Here is a 20,203-nt window from a genome sequence, read left to right on the forward strand (position 1 = left end):
GAGAACTTGGAGCCTGTCAGAAATCCCATGCCATTTAGTAGCCAGCTCAGCAAGTGGCTCATTTTCCTTTTGCATCAGTACTGACGGCATCAGCCAGCTTGCGAGCGGGCACGGGTGCCAGTGTAACAGCGTGGGAGGAGCAGAGCGCTCCATGGCCAGGTTGGCATGGTGCTAGGGGTAGAAGGCTGTCAAACAAGCACCTACGGTGGCAAAACTGTGCTTTTACACGGGGATGGCTGCTTTTAATGGGCAGGGGGGAGGGAAGCAGGGGAGGGGGAAGGCTGAAGTAAATCATGTCAAAATCTAGTTTGGCTGAGCCAAGCCATATCCACAACAGGGAGGCTCAGTCAGTTTGCATCTTCTTATTTTAGCTAAGTGGCGATGTTGCGGCCACAGATTGAGAGCTGTAGTAGGATGTGTTGGTCAAGCTACAAATGCCAGCATCCCAAGCCCTTTAAAAATGTCTTTAAAGATTTACTAGGTCTTTTCACAGTTGAGAGAGATTTGTGCTGCTAGCCATATTTCCCAGAGATACCTACTGAAACATTTTTGCCCAATCCATTTCTGATGGATTTCTGTGCCCATCTTGACTTTACTGCAGAGACAGTAAGGAAAAAACAGACCAAAAGAACACTGCAGCTCCATCCCTAGAATTGGCTTAATCTCAGTGTTCCCTTTATTTCCTCTTCTGTGATGCTAGACTTGTATTTTTATGGTGCTTCATGACCCTTTCATAACAAATGGTACAGAAATGTTGTGGGGTCTTTTATTGTGAGAACTTTACCCAACAATTAGGTACAGTCACATGTTGAGGAAGGCCAGAAGTACCACTGTTTACTCTTTTTTTTCCCTCTGTGTGTGAACATTTGTTGCACTACTTTGTTCACTTGTAAGTTACAATGCAGGATTTTGTTTTCCTTTGAAGAATTCAAAATCAGAACACTCAAAAAGGGGGAGAAACTGGTTGTGTATATGTGTCCGTATGTATGCCTGCGCATACAGCAATGTCAACACCAAAACCCAATTTTAACCTCATTTGAAGAGTCCACGCAGTCAGAAAAATCCCCATTTCCTAGGGTAGCTCTAATACAGCAGGTGCTGGTAAGCAGGAAAGAGGTGCCCTTCTATTTCAAGGCATATTGCCACTAAAAGACTGCAAAGCACAAAAAGCTCCTGGTGCTGCCCCGGTACCTTGGCTGAAAAAAATTCCCATCCCTGAGCATCATCATTCTTTTCAGTAGCCCTTGTGCCATCAGCCACAACCTCCAGAGAATGGCCAGCAGTGAAGGTGAGAAATACGTTGGCAAACACAACAAAATACTATCAATATAGGCCAAAAAGCAAGAAAAGCATACATTAGCACTTCTGTGATGGTTCCAGGAGGGTCCTCAGGAAAGAGGGGGTGACCCTGAGCAACGGGGGCTGCAGCCTGTCAGAGGGAAAAGGCTGAGAGGCCATTTACTGCCAGTCTGCAGCCCTGCTGTTTAACCCCCCCCTGCATCTTGACGACTTATCAGTGCTCTTCATTAACACCAATCTATATTATTGCTCCAGAGGCTATTTACTTCCATTCAGAAAAGCTGCATCAAATAATAGAGATTTTTTTTGTTTTTGTTGTTTTTTGTTTGTGTTTTTTTTAAAACTCAAAACACATGAAAGGAGTTTCCTGCAGCAGCAAATGAATGATAGTTGTTGATGGCTGTTGATCCTGAAAGTGATCGGTTGTTGATGGAGAAAGCAAATAAGTACTTTTAGATGATATTAATGTGATCTTAAAATAGTGGGAAAGTTTTCTTTTATGACACTGACAGAGAGGCAATGATTTTGAGTAATGCAGGTTGATGTGAAGATGCTTTAAGATTAAATAAGAGCTATATAAAGGCCTGCCAGCCTGAATTCTAATGTGCCATGAGACATTTTGCATATTTAAGAGTATGCAAAATGTCTTGTATCACACTGGAATTCGTTCTGACAAGGCTTTATATAGCATTTATTTACACTTATATTGTAGTTTAAGGGAGAAGTGGTAAGACTGGCTCCTCTTTTGAATGGAAGTAACTCAGGGTACTGCTAATTGCTCAGTTTCCTCCTCTGAAAAAGAAAAGAAAATTTAAAAAAAAACCAAAAACCACAACACAAAAAATAAAATAAAAGCAATCAAAAGTGGAAGCTTGTTTAATATTGCTCTACCATCATCCTGAAAGGCATAATAATTTGAGTTACACATCTGAACTGATTGGAGTTACAGAATCATATCTCCTTTTTGCATTTAACAATATATACAATATAAAATAAATACATTTACACAAATGGACATTGGTTGGAGCACACGGTATGATACACATCACAAAAATATACAGTTGATTGCTATACAGATGTGAAGCCCATCTACAGCTATAGACATGTTTGGTTTTTTTTTTGTTTTTTATTTGTTGGTTTGCTTCATGTGGTTTTTTTTGTTTTTTTAACTACTGGCTATTATGCAACTCCTGGATTATTATAAGCAGTTTAGGGGTTGTTTTTTTCTTTTTGTCCTTTTGCGATCTTTGCACGATAAGACTGCCGTAAAATGTTTTCCTAGGCAGGTAAACAGAGACGCTTAAATAATTAAAATACAATCACCAACACCCATTTTCTCTTCCATAAGAAAAATAGCAGTTTTAATTTTTTATATCTTTTTTTTTTTTCCTTTTTTTTTTCTTTTTTCTTTTTTTTTTTTTTTATCATGTTATCATTTAAATGCAAAATAGTGGAATAAATACAACAATCTGATCTGATTGAAACAAACGTGTAACTTCCGGGAGTCACACAATCATATTGCTTTAAATAAGAAAAAAAAAACCAACCCAACCAAAACAAAAGAAAAATAAAACAACCTAAAAAAATGAAGCAAAAATAGAAATTAAAATCGTTATGGCTAAAACATACACCCTTTGAAATTTTCCCAACACTTCACATTAAGAAAGTGGTCTTGAAAGAACTCTTCTCCAGCAAGGTTTTAAGATGAGGAACATTATAAAGCCCGTGCAGCTCTTTTAGCTATGTTTCAGGTAACGCTTTTACAGTCTCGAGATACTTGTTCTTTTGCAGCTCCAAAACAATTAGGGCAAAGGAAAACTAAGGTTTGCACCGTGTGCCTTTAACACATCTCCATTGTGTGTGTGTGTGTGCGTGTGTTTCTGTATACTTCTAGTTGATTGGCTTTTTGACCCTGAAGCCCAAGTTCTTTAACGTGATACAGCAAAAACAATATTTATATTATATATTTATATATATATAGTGTACTTGAACAGTAGCAACTTAAACCCTGCACAAACTTTCTGGAAAATAAACTTTTCTTTTCTTTTTCTTTTTTTTTTCCTTTTTTTTTTTTACCTTTTTTTTTTTCTTTTTTATTTTTTGCACTCTTACATATATAAATAATCTTATAGAATCAGCACCTTTTTCCCAGGAGTTGTATTATTTATTTATTATTATTATTATTATTATTATTATTAGTTTTATTTCTTTTTTTTTTGACATTTTTCAAAAGGGATGTGCCAATTTCTGAACTCCTATCACAGCTATAAATTTCAAGTTATTGACCATCTGAATGAATTGCTAATGATGATTTACCTAGAATCACACTACAGTCACTTCTCTACTGAGAAAACACAATCTACAATATAGTCCCATATAGCTAATGATAGATACACAGTTGGGTTTTTTTTTGTTGGTTTTTTGTTTGTTTTTGTGGTTTTTTTTTCCTAGCACAAGGCTGATGGAGCATCAGCCCATCGTTATTTTCTTTAAAGCACACAACATAGCAATAGTTTGGGAAACTTGTCCGCACCAAAAAAGTTTTGCAACAACACAGAGTGAGTTAATAACAACATCTGAGAGATGATTGAATAAAAGCTATATTTACAGCGTTTAAAAATTAGACTTATCTATAATCTTGAAATATTCAAAGTTTTATTTCTAAGCTATACATTGGTATTCTATAATAAACTGTTACAGAAATTATCCCTTGTTTTGAAAATATTATGATTTCAGTGTGTATCTGTTCATAACGAGTATTTGTTTGGAGTTTCGATCTCTTAATTATTACTAGGAAGAACCTTATTACCGGTAAGGAATAGAATATACTACTGTAATCTCCTGAGGAATTGTACATCCAATATTGTCTCTAATTCTACCCTGTGTCTATAAGCACACACCACAAGAATCCAAACACCACAAGAAGAACAAGACAACAGTCTTTGAATGCAACATAAAAATTCAGAAAAGCACAGCAAACATGAAACATTGAAAAGCTGAACTACATTTCTTTTGTTTGTTAGGATTACAATTTTAATTACATCTGTGTACATAGAATAAGGATGTTCACATAGTACAGGGAGCAGCTACTAACACTGGTACATTGGTATAGCATTTGATGGAGGTTATTGTTTATTGGTTATTTAGCGACTGTAGTTTTCTGGGGGCATCTAATCGGTTTATACATTAGATTACACCTCGTAACAGTCTTGAAACTGACTGACTTTCATGCTGTGACAATACTGGTTGAAAAGCACATATACTGGTTTAGCTACTTGTTAAAGATTGCCATTTACAAAATAAAATCTAAATCAATAAATAAGGTATAGGAAGTGTTAAATTCTTCAATTTGGTCAGAAGGCTACTACTCTGATTTCTTAATTTTGCAAATGTCGGCATTTGCCTTATTGCCTCTAAGCTACTATTGGTTCATAGGGATTTTCGGCATGTGAGGTTATAATTTTGCAAACAGGCAGTATTCTTGTTCATTTGCAACTGAAGCAGTTAGAAATCATGTAGCAACTATACCTCTGTACAGTCGCTGTCTCCTAACACCGTTACGGATTGGTATTTGACATGGAATATTTCTATGTTAGACTACTTGGATATACTGTAGGTGTAATCTAATCCTTTGAGTCAGTGAACATTTAGTTATAAACTGGAGCTCATGTTAAGAAACTGGATGTTTTGGACCAGACTGGCACACAACATAAATTGCATCCGTGATAATATGCACCTTCCCTTCGACTATTGCTTTAGTAAGATAAATTCCCACATTAATAAATGGCTGAAAACTGGTAAAGCTGGTACAAAAAAATCTCCGTTAGTAAGAAGAAACAAAACATTTAAAAAAATCTTCCTTCAGGATTCATTTGTCCTTCATTATTGTTCATAATTGTTCAAGCCAGCACAAAAAATGCAGTATTTCTTTCTCTTTAGTATTGCATGAATGAATAAAGCTTAAACTATTCCCTGAAAAAGTTACATTGTAGCTAACCTAAGAAATATCTGGAAGACTTGAAAAAACAATTAAGGAATCAAATGGCTGTAACTGATCTAGATGGAAAATGCAATGATAAGAAGCAGCCGATGCATCGTCGCTTAGTCGTCTAATTAGAGACTGCTCCTATGAAATCTAATACTGCATTCAGTCAGTTCATCGTGTTGTACTGTACTGCTAGGTACGGTGGTTCTCTCTTTGATTCCTTTGTCATTGGGGACATTATGGTTCATAATAAGTTCACTGGCATCCATATTATGGATTTCCATCCTTTGGCAGGCCTGGCTTCCATCTCTCTTCAATTAGAGACCTCTTTTTTAAAAGTTCAGCAGCAAAGGAAAAAAACCAACAACCGAAAAACAAAAGGAGAAAAGGAAAAAAGGAAAGGAAAGAACAGAAAGGAAAAGAGAGAAAAGGAAAAGGAAAAGAAAAACTGCATCAGAAAGACACAGAAGTAAAAGTTGAAAGCTGCTTCACAGTCTTGCTGCTAAATATCAGTGCAGTCATTTTTTTCCTTAATTAAACACTAAGTTTCTTTGCCATTATTATCCTGTTTATTTTCCCTTTTTTTTTTTTCTTTTTTTTTCATCCTCTTTTTTTAACTTGTTTTTTTTTTTTTTTATTTAAAACGTGCATGATGGGGAAGCCCATGATGCTTTAGTCAGACCTTGGCCTCCAGCATTTCCAAAAAAAGTTTGTGCATGGGGACTTTGCCTTCCAGTTTGATGTTGTAGAAATGCTGCACAGCCTTGGTGGAGGTTTGCCTCAGAAGTGGGAGAGTCATCAACATCTTGCCTGCACGACGGGGGTCTTCCATGTGCTGCCCAGCCTCATAATCCTGCAGAGCCTCATGTAAGACATCCTGAAGTTTCTGCACAGCCTCAACATCCTCTATGTGCATTGAGTCTGCAAAACAAAAGAGCAACAGGAGGTTTCAGTCTGGTGTGCCCGAAGTCAGATAATGCTATGGCTGCACAACACTTTCACTAGTTCTGTCCATCCTCTTGCCACAAAGAAGGAAGCTAATTACCCACTAATTTCTATACTGACCTTCAGGAAAATATCTGGAGCTGATGTAGAATTGCAAATGTATAATTAACTCTTCTGTAAGTAATTCTCCTCCTCATCTTCCTCAAACAAGTAAAATGATCACTCACACTGCTCCATAAACCATCTCTTATAGTTAGTACTTTGAAGAAATGATAGTGCCAAAGGGCTGTATGAATTGAGGTCTGCATTTTATCTGGGAAGCAAGAATGACTGCTGTACCATGGAAAAGCTCAGTAGAATTATGTGTCAGGATCTGAGGCTATAGAGTTGGATGCCATGGTCGTTAACCAGACCTCAGAAACACTAATCATGGGATTAGGACCAGGACCACTGCACTGACACCAGGGAAAAGCGGTTTGATGTGATTTCCTGATAGGTTTAGCAAATTTTTTTCTCCCTTGGGCACAATCAGACAGGCAGGCAACACTTACTATGTTCCTGAAGAGCTTTTGCTCTGTGAAGCTAATGTCTCCTACAAGGTGTAATTCTTTCCCACCCACACAGAGGATGGTTTATCTTGCTGTTGTTGGGGTTTTGTGGTTTTTTTTCTAAATCATTGGAAGCAAGGACCTCGCCCTGTACCTTTCCAGCTGAGATGTTTTGGTGGAGTAAGTATTGTGTGAGAAGCCTAGAAGCAACACACACCAGGAACTAAACTAAACTGCTACATGACCCAGAAAGATTAAAGCAATAGAAGTGTGAAATAAAAAAGGAAAGATCTAACTGAAATAACTGTAAAACCCTCAACAGCACAGATACAGAAAGGTAAGATGTCCCTGAGAACACGCAGTTACTGGACCATGCTGAGATGACTTTGGATGAGCAGCCCTAATTCTCTGACTTTTATGTAGTCATAAATGCCAAAAAACCCTGATGTGGTCCAAAGTGGGGTGAGTGCAAGTAAAGAAGAACAGGCACAGGTGAAAGAGGCCACCAAACAGCCCTTATCAGCTACCAAAATTTGGATCATCAACAGAATTACAGAGCCAATAAAATGCCGTATGAAAAAATAACTACTGGGAGGGTTATGAGTGCTAGGGATAGGCTACACTGCCCAAACTTCAGCCAGGGTGAAACTGGGATGTGGCATTGTTAAAGCATATCCAACACTGTTTTGCATCTTAAGTGTTTGGAATAAAGCTCCTGCACCCAGGCAGAATAACGACTGAGGAGCCAGATGGTGAAGAACCACTTCTATCATTGCTTCCAAGCCCTCTATTAAGCAGTCTGATGCCCTGGATCAGTATTTTGACAGAGCCTCATATTTTACCTTGTTGATGACAACACCACCAAATTGTGCACGTGCTTCAAATATCTGAATTACATTCAGAGAATTAAGATACAGCTAACATTAATTTCCTAAAAGCTGACATGCAAGTATTTCCTCAGATAATTAAGCCAGATAGTAAACACCTCTTCCTTTTCAAACACAAACAGGTAAACTATAACACAAACCAGAAAGTAACAGGTTAACAAAAATGTTCCAGCTTCTATTGTCAAAACAAATGTGCAAATTGAAAAGCAAAAAAAAAAAAAAAAAGGAAAGGAGAAAAAAAAAAAGTTACAGCTCCTGCTCTAAAACAGACACTTAATTATATACAAGTTTGGATCATTTAGCACGTTTTATTGATTCTGATGACAGTTTATCTGTTAATTACACATAATGGAGTCCTATGGGAGTTTTACATGTTTAATAATTCGGAGTCTTAGTGAATACATACTCTAAGAAGCACGCAGCTAAGACACACGCTGCAGGGATGTGATGCTGCGCAACAAGGTGCATTCTCCCAAAAGCAGAGAAACACAAAAATACCTCTCCTAGGGAAACAGAAGGCTACCATATTTTTAAAAATATGATAGGGCAACATCACCTCTAGCAAAATTTAGTTGTAATTCAAGTGAGATGATTCCCCCCCCAATTCTTGGGGGGGTTACATGGGTTAGTTGATTAGGTGGTGTTGGATGATAGGTTGGACGCGATGATCTTGAAGGTCTCTTCCAACCTGGTTTATTCTATTCTATTCTATTCTACTCATACACTTTTAATACTTTTCTAATATGGCAATTCTAATAGATAATTCTGGGCCCCTCAGTTTAAGAAGGACATCGAAACACTTGAGCGTGTCCAGAGAAGGGCAACAAGGCTGGGGAGAGGCCTTGAACACAAGCCCTATGAGGAGAGGCTGAGGGAGCTGGGATTGTTTAGCCTGGAGAAGAGGAGGCTCAGGGGTGACCTCATTGCCCTCTACAACTACCTGAAAGGTGGTTGTAGCCAGGAAGGAGTTGGCCTCTTCTCCCAGGCAACCAGCACCAGAACAAGGGGACACAGTCTCAAGCTGCGCCAGGGGAGGTTTAGACTCGAGGTGTGGAGGAAGTTCTTCACCGAGCGAGTCATTCGTCATTGGAACGGGTTGCCCAGGGAGGTGGTTGAGTCATCGACCCTGGAGGCGTTCAAGGGGAGATTGGACGTGGCACTTGGTGCCATGGTCTAGTCATGGGGTCTGTGTTGATAGGTTGGACTCGATGATCCTCGAGGTCCTTTCCAACCTAAGTGATACTGTGATACTGTAATAGATAATTCTCTGTCAATAAGAGAAAATCCCCAAACTCTGTGTCCTGCAAACAGATGTTATCAATGCAGACGTGCTAACACACACGTACAAACCTGACTGATGTCTTAAGCAGAGTGTCCAGCCACAGGGTTAAATCTGGAATGCAAACTCCAGATAAATTGTTGTCTTTACTCCCCTTTACCAAGTCCTTGGATATTCAATCTTGTGCCATAGAATCAACAAGGTTGGAAAAGACCTCAAATATCACCAAGTCCAACCTGTCACCCAAGCTCTCATGACTACTAGACCATGGCACCAAGTGCCAAGAAGATACAATCTGTTACTCCAAATAATTTTTCCACAAACTACACAGAGTTTGTGCAGAAATTACACATCTTTTCCCAGACCCAGAGTGCCAGGGCCAGATTTTCTGATGAACCAAAGAGCATTTGATCTGCAACAAACGCTTGGTGAGTCAAAGGCTGTTCTTGGGAATTATTTTGTTCACACCATATAGCATAAAGAAACAGGTCTTTCTGGAGAATCTGACTAGAAATGTTTAGTTTTAAACTCTGTACAAAACTGGCCTGATTCTTCCAGGAATCACCATTTGTAACTTCAACAATGCTTGACTCTGAAAATAGATGGATTGAGTCCAGACTAATATATTTCTCACAGACAGGTGAAGCTTGTATGAGATCCTTAGCTCCGCACTTGGATAGCAATTTGGCCTGCAGTCTTAAGAATATGTATGCTCTACTTATTTCTTATACTGAAACTGGGTGAGGAGGGCAAAAAAAAGGAAGAGACCACCCCCAGAAAATGCAAGAGAAGTTGAACCAAAGCCTGCCCTCTGATATAGCTGTTACACTCCATGCTTAAACTCTTTCACTGTGTGGACAACATCTTAAAACAAAGGATCTTACCCTCTTCTAGCTGGAGCAGTTGTCTACCACCCTTCAGTAAACAGAGCAATTGCTTACATGGAAAAGGTAACAGTAGAAGAACATTTAATGTAATTGTTGCTGTCTTTGAAATCATTTCAGCAGCTGGGAAGAACATGACCAGCCAGCTCTCCACTGGCCCAACACAAAGACTCCACTGGTCGGGGAGCAGTTTGGGAATCTATGCCTTGGGAAAACAGATTTTGTCATAGGAAAAGAGGTAAGAAAAAAACAGCAGAGAGAGAGGCACTTCCAAACAGTGATTAAGACTTCAAACTACTCTTTTTAAGTGGTGATTTAGTCTGAAAGATTTAAAAATTATTTAATGAAATTACTATGATAATATAACTTCCCATTTGCAGAGAAGATTCAAACTTATTTCAGCTTTACCTATTCTAGAATCTAATGTTTAAATGCAAACTCACTAAATCTGTGATATTTAATTAGACCATGATTCAGCTCGCAGATTGCTCAGGAAAATATTAATCTCTACAAAGATCCTTCTTCAAGTTTTAGCCTTGCAGTCTGGAACTTCCACTTTATTCCTGATATTAAACGAATGTAGATCTTAATCCCTCAGGCATAAGCCTTTGAAAATAAGGAAAATGGCTGAAAATGCTGAACTAGCCAAGGGGAAAAGAGAAGGAAAAATAAAAGAGAAATCTTTTCAGTAAGTACAGACTGGCAGATGTAGAAGTGAATTTAGAGCAGGTTAACTTATTGCTGATGAACCAAATTCTCACTAGTAAGAGAGGGCAATGTCAACAAGAACCACTATAATTTAAGGAAAGGAGAATCTGTCTGGCAATCCAGAATTAAATAAATAATTCAACAGACAATATGAAATTGAATTGTAAGTTAGGAACAAAGACTTATTCTTGCTATACCAAGAAAAACACTTTTCTTTTGGTTTTGAATTGTTTTCTTTAAAGTTGTTTTGTAGGCAATCTGGGTAATTTACAGTTACATCCTACACAGGTTAATATTCAGAAGAAACCAATACCCAGATGTAATACACTTAAAAATCCTTGCCTGTATACACAATGAAATTAAACAGGGTAATTTGAAAGTGCTGCCATTTGAAAGCAAGCAGGATTTCATTGTGAATGCACTTGAATAAAAAAGGATCTCGGGCTGATAAAACTGAACAGCTCAACAGACAAATACAAGCCTTATTAAGAACATGAATTTCAGTCTAGCAGGGGGAAAAGTTGTTACTGATTGGTGCTGCAAGAGTGAGATCAACAAATGAGGGCATCAACTCACTGAGCTCTGAATTTCTTGTTCTATCCTTGCAAGTGCCTTCTTGCACCATCACAGGATGGGAAAATAGAATTGTACCTCTTCTAATCAGCTGACTGATTGTATCATTGTGCATAAATAGGAGAAAACTAGAGTTCTCATCCAAGAAAAACTCCACAAGGTCCAGACAGAAATTCAGATTACAATCTACCTTGTTTAAAATTCAAGCTTCATCTCAAATACAGGAAACAAATACCCAGCCACCCAGGAATCATTTAGAACACACCACAAAGGGTGACAACTAGCTACAGATTAGAAATCACCTGAACTAAGGGCAAGGAGACTTCTCAAAAGACTGCTCTGAGTAAAGTTACATGCTGGTCTATATGTATTCTGAATATAACGTGACTAAGAAGTAGTAGAAATACAGGGGTCTCAAATGAGGTTTTTCTTTATGTCAGAAAATTCATGCAGCATAAAGGAAGAAATTATTTATAGTGAATCAAGCAGCAGAGAGTATGCAATAACAAATGCACACATTAAGATGCTGATAAAGCAAATCAGAGAGGCAAATATCAACAAGTACTTGAAAGACAGCAATTGCTGTGATATTTGTAATTTCATACATCTGAGCCATTCACAAACCCAAAGCAGATGAATCACTTTAGAAAGCTGTGGGATCCTGAAAGAACAGGATGGGATGAAGAGGAAGAAAAGCAGATGAAACATTTTTTGTTTTACGTAAAGACAACAAAATCCAAATCTGGATTATGCCTCAAATAAGAGGAATTTATTAGCTAGACTGCACTGGCAATCCAAACACTCCACCACCCACCCTCAAAGCACAGCAGGGTTTATTGTTGGGTGAACTATTCTCAGAATTACAAAACTGCTTCCTCTCCTGCCTGAAACATATGCCAGATTTACACAGAGAAACTTGTATTTTTCCAAAGTGTTTGCCCACACTATAATTTCTGTGAGAAACACAACATAGCAACATTTGGAAAAGCATATTGCTTAAGACAGAAGCAACCTATGGAAACTGTTGATAGCAAATCAATCTAGGCTTTGAGTTCCCTCATCCAGCAAGAATTCCCAGCCTTTTCCAGTCTAGAACTGATGACCCAGCTACTGATATCCTCAGTGTTTGGGGTCAACAAATATACTTCATTTGGCCACCTATTTGCCTGTCTTTCCTGTCCTGGGGTCTGCATGGTCAAGCTAAGAGACAAGTACATAAACAAACAGAACATCTTCCCTGGCAAAAGAGTATGGCAAAACCAGTCTGACATCTGGATTATTATAGTGGAAACAGAGACCTCAATCAAATATATGTTGGAAATTAAAGAGGAATAAATTAAGAATTCCTTATCATTTGGAATTATAGGCAATGTAAACCAAAAAAAACAGTAAAACAAAGGCTTGAATGATCTGTCTTAGTCAACAAAGCCTTAAGCTGTATTGCACTGGATTGGCCTGCTTTTAAGAAGAGACACAAAAACTGAAACCTCAGAAGTTACTGTGAAGTTTTTGAAACATAGCAGGAAATGAAGGTGTAGTAGGGAAAAGAAATTGGTTCATGCAACACACCTATTTATTTCAGAGGCTAACAGTGAACTAAACCCAGAGGCATAAGATAAATTTAAACACAGTAAACTACCTGTGGTTTGTTTTTTTAATTCCTGAAATGGCTTACTTTCCACTAGGATAGGTAGTGAGGGTGTTAAATAAAGCAATATTTCTGCAGTGCAGAACAAATTGCATACTATTAACTGGTTCGAGTACCTGCTCGATAAAGCTACTAAAACTCTGGAAAAGCAGAATCTGAATCACAGATCTAGGGGCAAGATATCAACTGAAAGAAAATGCTGAATGAATGCTTTAAAATCCTTCTTATCCACTACAAGTAATTGCCATAATTACCATTGAGAGCCACAAGTTTAATGCTGTGGAAAAGCAGGATGAGTCCCAGTGAAGAGCAGCAATTGCAGTGGGGACACAGTGGTTCATATCATACCATTCCTACCCAGAAACCTCACCAGTCAGCACAGAAAAATTTCTCTAAGAACTGTCTCTATTTGGAAGAACCTGTTCCAGCAACACAAAAACTCTGACTAAAGTGGCAACATCCCTTTCTAAAACAATGTTCTATGACATTTCACTCTACACAAAATTACATGAAGAGTTAACAGATCTTGCTATTTGTATTTGGGAAAGTAAACATTGGTAACACACCAGTAATGCACTGGTGTGTATATACATATTTGATATATGCCTAATCACAATAAATACCTTTTAATCATGAATTCTAACGCTATGAAGATGACTAAATAAAGTCAGATTAAGAAACCTGGAGCTATTGGAAACTAAATATAGTATGTTGTGGAATCAGCCACCATCTGTACTGGAAATAAAGATGATCTCCTCTGGATTAAGTAATTTATAGGGTTCTACTTATTAATTTTAATAATAATAATAATATATTAACAATAAAAATGTGGCTCTCTGAGTACACTGTTTTGGTGGCTAGAAAGCTAAGCAAGTTGTAAGAACAAACTAATTTTTTTAACCAGGATAATAGATCCTGCAGCTTTACTGGAATCTGTTGATCTGTGCTTCATTATATTAAAATGCCCAAAATAATTCTTACTCCTTTGGAACTAAAAAAGGTGCTGGTCTCTTTTAGGAGCGTTAGTAAGCTAGACCAGAAACTGATGATGAGTAGAGGTCCTTTTCTCCTTTTGCTGGTACAGGCTAGACAGCTAGTATGAGTGTTTAAGATTAAATTTTCAACAGTGCATAAGGTTGCACTTTTAAGTGCCTAGCATTCATGTTTGGATCAGATTTTTCAAGATGCCAGCAGCCTATTAAGCAGATACACACAGGTCAGATTTTCGTATGTGCTAATATATTTTGACACTCTATAGTTCCTTATGTTAGGTTGTAGGTGGGAACCAAACTTCACTGAAAAATCTCTTCTCAGTTGTGACTTCTAAGCTCTTCTGCAACATTTGGCCTGAGGGCATGATTTCCACCTTACTGATTAGGCAGTTTCAAAAAACTGCTCACCTGCAACTTCCTGTTTAGTATTACCTGATCGATACCTGAAAGCATTTTCTGATACCAAAGAGATGACTAGGTCATCTTTCCTGTGTGGGAGCGTTCACGTGAGCGTGTGAGCACTTGTACACTCTTCAAACACATTTTGTAAACATTTCACCTTCCCTTACACACGAGGAAGTAATTGGTACATGCACGTTTTGGAAGCCATTCAAAGTTGATTTTCTGCGTGGGTAAACAAAGTGCTCATTGGCGCCAGCTTGCTTCATTTGGGCGGTGTGAGGTGGAATATAGAGCAGTTGCATCCTGTGGCTCCAAAAAAACCTACTTGCTTTTGTGCAGAGAAGCCTGAGAAAGAAGGAAGGGATACTGACAGGACAAGGGCAATGATGTGGTGAGAGGGACTTCTCTAGAGTTCAGGCCTAAAGACTGTATTAGTTACTATTGAATCAATGCAAATATTTAAAACTAACCTGGTAAGTTCTATATTGGGCACTACATATTAGGTGTAACTGTTGAAATCATGCCTGTGTAGGCTTTAACATACACAGGCCTGAAACATCTGTATATTTCAATATTGAGCCCTTATATATGCATTTAAACTTTTCCAATGCTATATGCACTCCCTTTGAAATCAGTGACAATCCACAAGGTTGACACATCTTGCACTAGTGGAAATTTATAGAAGTGGTGTGGCATTGGCCAACTCCTCAAAGGAACGTATGATAATGGCTGTCAGAGAATATCCCTGAAAAACAGCTCCTCCTCCCCACCTTTTAGAAACCAAAAGACAAGATTATCTGAGATGGGGCACTGCACCAGTAGACTCTGAAGGTCTAAAGAGAAGTTGGCACTTGGGCTATTTTTGATGCTCACGATACTGAGATTTGTTGGCCAAAACAAAGCTTGTGGTATTTATTCAAACAAAATACAGTCAATATGAAGAAAACCTACAATTTCTTTTTCCTGCTTCAACACACCAGCAAGGAAAGTACTTGGAGACTGTGTCATAAATCACTAGCACAGATATGGAGCTATAAAACCATCTTTGTCTACTGTTTACAGTAGAGCTAACCTGGGAATCTTTCTAGGTAGTGTGGGTATAGCAAAAAATGTCAGAAATGCCTAAGATTCCTTGTGCTTCATCCAGTCTCTCCACAGCTTTAAAAAGGCTAATATATTTTAAACAGGAAAAATAAGGAGTGGAATTTTTTTGGGGGGAAAAAAAGCAGATGTAGCAACAAAATATATTAAAATGTAAATTGCTAGCTGATTGAATTTATAATAGCTTTTTTTCTTCTTCAGATATAGCTGCATTTACATTAATCAAGTTAACAGTTATGTGAAAATAAGCTATTTCTGGGTTTGTCTATAAAAAGACAAAAACTTTAATCTTAATTTTATCCTAATTTTAGCTACATTTGCAAATTAAAATACTAGGGGTCTTATACTTTTTGATAGGCTGTAATTCTGCAGGTGCTATTTTACACCTTCAGGTTAGTGTAGCAACAGCTGATACAAGTTTGGCATCTCCTGCATTTACAAACTGAAGCTGAAATGTTCAACGTTAGCAGTCAAAACATTCTATTGAAAGGGAAGTTGAATAGGTGGGCTGCTTTTTAACTCCTTTTTTTTTGTAACAGTTTCATTTTAAAACAGCAGTTTTATTTCTTTTAAGGTCGGGGAAGGAAACATTTTTACTTAAATGTGCCCTGAATTTTAGTATGCTGATTTGTATTTATCTGTGGCATTATCCTGGTTGTAAGCCCCAGAGAAGTTAACAAAGCTAGAGATTGTTTTGACACACTCTTTGCACAACGTATGACTAAACTTCTTTAGCAGCAGCATCTCTTATTAATACTTACACCCTGCATGTCTGGGGGGGGGAAGGGGGGGACGCACAAAAAAAGGTGTGAGCAATATTTAACACCACATCCTTATTTTCTACCTTCTAGAGTAAACTATAGAATTCTACTTCAGTCTTTGCATTACAGAATCAAATAAATACAACCCCCCCCTTCTCAATTTAAACTCCTAATTCCAGATAACTTTCTTGCTCTGTTCATTAAGCATGACCAATTTTGAGAAAAATCCTTCTTGCAGCTGCAAAGCACCCTCAAGTGTCTACTTACAATGGCAAAACATGATAAATAAATCCTCAATTAAAAATCATTTTTATCTTTGAGGGGCATTTCATCATGCTGGTTATTCTGGAAATAAGGCAATATTCTAAAACTAAGGGCAGGGTTAGTGGGGTGGAGAACATGTTACAAAGAAACTAATAAGCATTTTGGCCTTGCATGTTTTTGAATTATATTTCCAATTAAAAATGCAGAGTGCTAAATCACATTACAAAGACAAATAGGAAAGTACAACTTCATTGTTGAAAACAATTTCCCTCCTATCAATCTGAGGATTCATGCATCAATATTGTAGATGAACTGTTAATTACAAAATCAATTAAAAAATTATTTCTAAAAACAGTCACGCGTCCTGGCTCTCAGGGGGGCAATTTGGGCAGAAGGTCTCATCTCACTAGGACCGCGCCAAATCACAAGTCGTCATCCACAAGTAAGCAAAAGCAATCTGGTTTTTCATTTTTCAGCGCGGCTGAGCCCAGCCTGAGATTGATCGTCACATATGGCCCCAGAAAACAAACTGTCAATACCTTGAATGCTGCAGAATTTGAACAAATAGCCGTCCGCCCATTCAAGCCACTCATTGCATCCCATTTAACAGATTTTATTGACAGTTTCCTTCTTGTAATTAAAGGGAAAACTACTGGCCAGCAACCAAGATAAAGTTCAAAGATAGGGTCAAAACAAAAGCAGATGGAGGGGCACGGTGTGACTGTCAATGGAACATAGCATCAGAGCATGTTATTGACACACAGGTATCTAATGATCAGCACGTCATTAAAGAGGGATCTATCGTGAACTTTATGCAAATGCTAAAAGGGACTTAAGACCACAAAAAAGCATTAAGGAGACACAAAAGGAAAAACAACAAAGCACAAACGATTTATACTTATCTGACAGTATTCACTGCTTCAGCACTTTTAAATTTAAATGCAGGAAAAAAATTTTCTTTCTGAGATTTTTAACCCTTGCTGCATAGGTAATATCATTCCCAGAAGTATTCTCATACACACAGAGGATCCGTAAGGTAAGGCGTGGTCATTGTGAGATGAAGAATTCCTCCCTCCACCCATATGCTGAATCCCCCCTGCTAAATAAATCTGTAGCTGCCTTTAAACAGAAGCTATATAGCATATTCTCATGCACCCTTTCTCTTAATTTTAATTGCAATGAATAGACTTGTCTGGATTATGGAATGGATTTAGAGTAACATCTATAGACAATTGAATGGATCTTTGCCTGTAAAACAGTCTCCAAATCATACAGTGCAGTATTCTCCATTCCCCCAGGAACATATTCCACTGTTAGTCACAATCAAAGTTTTTCTTAGGTTTGAATTGCTTTGTTTGTTGTCTTTTAAATTAAAGTCTGATTCGTGGTTTCTCATTCTAAAACCTTTCTTAAACTGAGCAAGCAGAAACTATTATAAAGAAGGGGAAAAAAAAAGTGACATTAAAACTGTCATGCCACTCTGCCAACCTGAATTAGCAAGTGCTATAGCTTTGAGGGTGACAAACTCTTCTTTCTCCAGCTTCATGCTCTTGTATTTCTTTACCAGCTGCAGTATGGCATTGTTAAGGTCAAGAAGGCCTGCCAATTTGGATTGGTCTTCATCCATAATATAATCTTCAGCATATACGAGCTCATCCTCAAAAGAAAGTGACCGGTATACAACACCGAGAATCAAAATCTCCATCCAAGCACTCTGCAGAAGGCTCATCTGGTCAGCCAGAGACAAAGTGGAGAAACCTGAAGAGGAAAAAAAATACAGGAAAAATATTAAATTGTTTAGATTTGTCGGTAACCTGCTCTTCTTTTTCAACTTTATAAATATTGTGATAAAAAAATGCATGTGCTCTATTTTCCTTTCTGCCTTTGTGCCTCTCCTCCCCATCCCACTATGGGAAAGCAAATCAATAAAAAATCAAACATTTTCTAGTCAACACATGAAGTCATAAACAAATTGCACTGTGCAGGCTCTTTCTCTAAGAATCATATTAATTTGTGGAGTACTCCAGTGAGAGTCTGTGATATGCATGATATCTTTATTCTGAAACACTCATGTTTAGTTCTAAGAGCTGAGGCTGTGAAGCAGGGATCTGATGACTGTCCATCACTTCTATAAACTAAGAAGGGTAATTTAGGAGAGGAAAAATAACTACAAACCAAATTTATTTTTTTTTAAAGGAAGATTTGATGTTTTAATAGAATTAAGGTGATTACCACAAAGAAGAAAATTCTTTTTGAACTTTAACCTCAGCATAAAGAGAAGTAACACCTATCCTTCTCAGAAAAGACACTGATTGTCTCAGCAATGGCTCCAGTCTCTGCTACACTTGTTGTAATAACATGGTGGCATCATAAAGTGCCAACTGAATAGCGATCACATCATTCTTCTACTGAGGACAATCCAACATTTAATACATGCCTCATAATAAATTTAACTTTTGCCTTTTTCTCCTTTTGCCCCTGCTGTCTTTCCTAATAGGATCACTAAAGGCAAACATCTTTACCGCCTTACCTTTTTAGACTCTTGTTTACAGTACTTGTTAATTTATTTTATCAAACTGTTAATATCCCAATCACATTAGGAGCTAGAAAACAATATGGGAGAGGAAGTGATTTTCCTGGCCTGTTGGTGAAATGTAGTAGTTTGCCAGTTGGCACCATCAACCACAAGTACTTAATAAAATCATCAAAGGGGATTAGTCAAGCTTTTCTTAAAGGGTCTTAAGGCACGTCTGAGGCTTTCATTTAGTTGTTTATGGAGCTGCTTACATGTCCTTTGACAGGGCTCCTGCTGTAAGAACATTCTTTTTGGCGTTCAATTACACTTAAATGCATTTTTCTGTTTTGAAAGTCAAGAGTTACAGTCAGCCAGGAATATATCATAAACCAGCGAATCTGCAAGGCATCTACTCCAAACAAGATTTTCTCTGTAAGCACTAAGCAGCAAAACTAATACCATAAAAAAGAAAACCCCACATCCAAACCACCAGGCATCCATAAAAAATGAAACATAAAACTGGCTGCATGCTCCCTCTCTCTCTCTCTTTCATTTTTCTCCCCTCCTTATTTGTTTTCATTTGCTCTTACTGTTTTTTGAGTCTTATGATAGAACTGCCTTCAAAAAAACCCCAAACAAAACCAAACACAAAAACTGAGCCAACAACAACAGGAAACACTTGAAGAGGTGACAATGGAAAATAATACATCTGTGATTAAAATAAATAAGAGAGAAATGGAGAAGAAATAATCATTTGAAAGGTTAGAGGGAGGAATTCATGATTTCAATTAGCTTCAACATTTCTGTTCTTTCCCGTCTTTCAAGAACCAGTTTTTCTGCAGTAGCAGATGGACAGAGAATGTAGCCTGCAGCACCGTCCTGTGACAGCCACATTCTCCCTCCCAGACACTGCTGTTAGTAAATAGATTTACACATTCTCCAATCTCCACACATCTTTCTGCCGAATAATTAAAAGCAGGATGATTAGTTTATTGAGTGGAAGGAGGAACTTTTTTATTGAGGTCCATCCACGATTTTATCAGGGCCAGCACTTTTACGGTTGTCATGAGGGTGCAGGCATCCAATTTTTCTTATCTGCCTGATTAATACAAACGCTGTTTCAGGACGCATTAATTAACAGATACAAATCTACGTTCTCATGGAAGGATCAATACAGAGAAGAAAAGAGGCATCAATGTGAATTTAGTGCTGATGATGGAGAAGGCACTCTATTGACATTTACGTGCATAGAAACTTTAAAGTTGCAGTGAAGCCCTTTTGTCCCTGTGATTTACAAATTACCAATTTTTCAGGTATAACAATGTTTCACACTCTTCTGAGAAGTTTAATTAAGCAAAAAGCAATAAAATCAGTTTTGATTAAAAAAGTTTAATCTGCAATTTGTTGGTGTG

At 37.7% G+C, this 20,203-nt stretch overlaps 1 protein-coding gene across 16 annotated transcripts in view; it reads right to left on the reverse strand.

The window, feature by feature from the left end:
- Nucleotides 1-2,148: 2,148 nt before the first annotated feature.
- ESRRG (estrogen related receptor gamma) overlaps nucleotides 2,149-20,203 on the reverse strand; it is a 412,693-nt gene continuing 394,638 nt past the window's right edge. For all 16 annotated transcript variants that reach the window (XM_068153480.1, XM_068153478.1, XM_068153479.1 and 13 more), the window contains 2 exons: nucleotides 17,765-18,034; nucleotides 2,149-6,205 (listed from right to left, as the gene is read on the reverse strand). In XM_068153480.1, the coding sequence (XP_068009581.1) occupies nucleotides 5,961-6,205; nucleotides 17,765-18,034 (515 nt within the window). In that variant the 3' untranslated portion in view covers nucleotides 2,149-5,960. The remainder of the gene's footprint in view (nucleotides 6,206-17,764; nucleotides 18,035-20,203) is intronic.

The sequence above is a fragment of the Melanerpes formicivorus genome, unplaced genomic scaffold (assembly GCF_026170545.1).
Source record: "Melanerpes formicivorus ecotype bairdi unplaced genomic scaffold, bMelFor1.0.p_v2 SCAF_26, whole genome shotgun sequence".
Lineage (NCBI taxonomy): Eukaryota > Metazoa > Chordata > Aves > Piciformes > Picidae > Melanerpes > Melanerpes formicivorus.